General features: G+C 51.6%; 1 protein-coding gene across 1 annotated transcript in view; it reads right to left on the bottom strand.

Annotated features, from left to right (window-relative positions):
- LOC138367525 (alpha-S1-casein-like) overlaps positions 1 to 507 on the bottom strand; it is an 870-nt gene extending 363 nt beyond the window's left edge. The window contains exon 1 of the mRNA XM_069329209.1: positions 1 to 507. This exon is cut by the window's left edge and continues 363 nt beyond it. Within this exon, the coding sequence (XP_069185310.1) occupies positions 1 to 507 (507 nt within the window).
- Between the last annotated feature and the right edge of the window lie 1,630 nt (positions 508 to 2,137).

The following is a 2,137-nucleotide window of genomic DNA, read 5'->3' as shown; positions in this document are numbered from 1 at the left end:
CAAGTAGCTGGCCTGCTGCACGTAGCTGGCCTGCTGCACGTAGCTGGCCTGCTGCATGTAGCTGGCCTGCTGCACGTAGCTGGCCTGCTGCATGTAGCTGGCCTGCTGCACGTAGCTGGCCTGCTGCACGTAGCTGGCCTGCTGCACGTAGCTGGCCTGCTGCATGTAGCTGGCCTGCTGCACGTAGCTGGCCTGCTGCATGTAGCTGGCCTGCTGCACGTAGCTGGCCTGCTGCACGTAGCTGGCCTGCTGCACGTAGCTGGCCTGCTGCACGTAGCTGGCCTGCTGCACGTAGCTGGCCTGCTGCACGTAGCTGGCCTGCTGCACGTAGCTGGCCTGTTGCACGTAGCTGGCCTGCTGCACGTAGCTGGCCTGCTGCACGTAGCTGGCCTGCTGCACGTAGCTGGCCTGCTGCACGTAGCTGGCCTGCTGCACGTAGCTGGCCTGCTGCACGTAGCTGGCCTGCTGCACGTAGCTGGCCTGCTGCACGTAGCTGGCCTGCTGCATGTAGCTGGCCTGCTGCACGTAGCTGGCAGCTGCACGTGTCAGCCGGTCTGACACACACCTTCCGTGTCTTCCTGTGATATTGTTTGATCCACTCCACCCTTCAATATAACATGGTGCCACCTCCCTCCCTCCCTCCCTCCCTCTCTCTCTCTCTCTCTCTCTCTCTCTCTCTCTCTCTCTCTCTCTCTCTCTCTCTCTCTCTCTCTCTCTCTCTCTCTCTCTCTCTCTCTGTCTCTCTCTGTCTCTCTCTCTCTCTCTCTGTCTCTCTGTCTCTCTGTCTGTCTCTCTCTCTCTCTCTCTCTCTCTCTCTCTCTCTCTCTCTCTCTCTCTCTCTCTCTCTCTCTCTCTCTCTCTCTCTCTCTCTCTCTCTCTCTCTCTCTCTCTCAATCAATATCAGGTTCAATTTTAGCATCATCATGCCCCGTGAAGGACAGTTAGTCTGACTTCGTCTCCTTCATATAGACTCGCTGTCAGATAGTTTCTGCCATTCTCCTTGACGGCAGAGGTTTAACATGTTACGTTATACACCTGTAATTTGTCCTAATACAGCGTATTATTACCGCGTCTTTACCATTATAAATAGGAGCTGCCTCGTATGGGTTAATAGACCTACAATTTCCTCTGTAGACCTACAGTGACGTACGGATTGGTGCTGCTTGCCGTAGCCAACCGTCCCAGACAGGGAATACGAGACAGGTAACCTGAGACAGGCAATACGAGACAGGTAACCCGACACACGCAGCCAATACCATCAATCACTGTCACTTCATTGTCAAGTTTCCCAGTGTTCAGAGATGTACTGGTGCCGTCGCTCTCACTAACTGCTGCAGGAGCTTGACGCCCTCACCAATGACACGAGTTGATCTTCCTCTCCGACGCAGCCAAAGCGTTTGGGCCGGTTTACGCCGACGGCGACGCGTCTGGAGGTGTACACCACATTCCAATCTGATCACATTAGTACCAGAAATCTGCCAATCCATTTAATGTGGGATATATTATTAGAAGTGAAAGGTTATGTGAACTTGGACTCCCAGACCCCGCTCCTTGGTCCGTCCGGGACCATTATCAACTCTTGTAATAGAAATAAAAGAGGAGTAGTAGGGGGCTGTTAGTTTATAAGGTAAGAGAGTGTGGGATGAAAGGTGAGATGAGAGGTAAGGTAAATTAGTTGTATTGTTAACGGAATAGAAAATCCGCTCTTCCTGCCTCTCGTAGTCTCGACCGATTTCGTGCGGTCTTAAATATCAAGTGATATCAAATGTTATCGTGAAAGTCTCAGCTGTCATGATAGGGATGACAGTCACCGAGTAATGGTTATTTCTGCGTTTCTGCCTGTGACAGTCAGTAACACACACACACCACACACACACACACACACACACACACACACACACCCCTTTGGATAAAGTTGTACCTAAGCAACAGGAGACAACGAGTCAGTGTGAGGGGTGAAGTCTCAGATTGGCGAGACGTTACAAGTGGAGTCCCGCAGGGGTCAGTCCTTGGACCTATATTGTTTCTGGTATATGTAAATGATCTCCCAAAGGGTATAGAATCGTTTCTCTCAATGTTTGCCGATGATGCAAAAATTATGAGGAGGATTGAAACTGAGGATGATAGTAGGAGGCTA

The sequence above is a fragment of the Procambarus clarkii genome, chromosome 22 (assembly GCF_040958095.1).
Source record: "Procambarus clarkii isolate CNS0578487 chromosome 22, FALCON_Pclarkii_2.0, whole genome shotgun sequence".
In the NCBI taxonomy this organism is placed as follows: Eukaryota; Metazoa; Arthropoda; class Malacostraca; order Decapoda; family Cambaridae; genus Procambarus; species Procambarus clarkii.
This window is presented reverse-complemented; position numbering and strand designations above follow the sequence as displayed.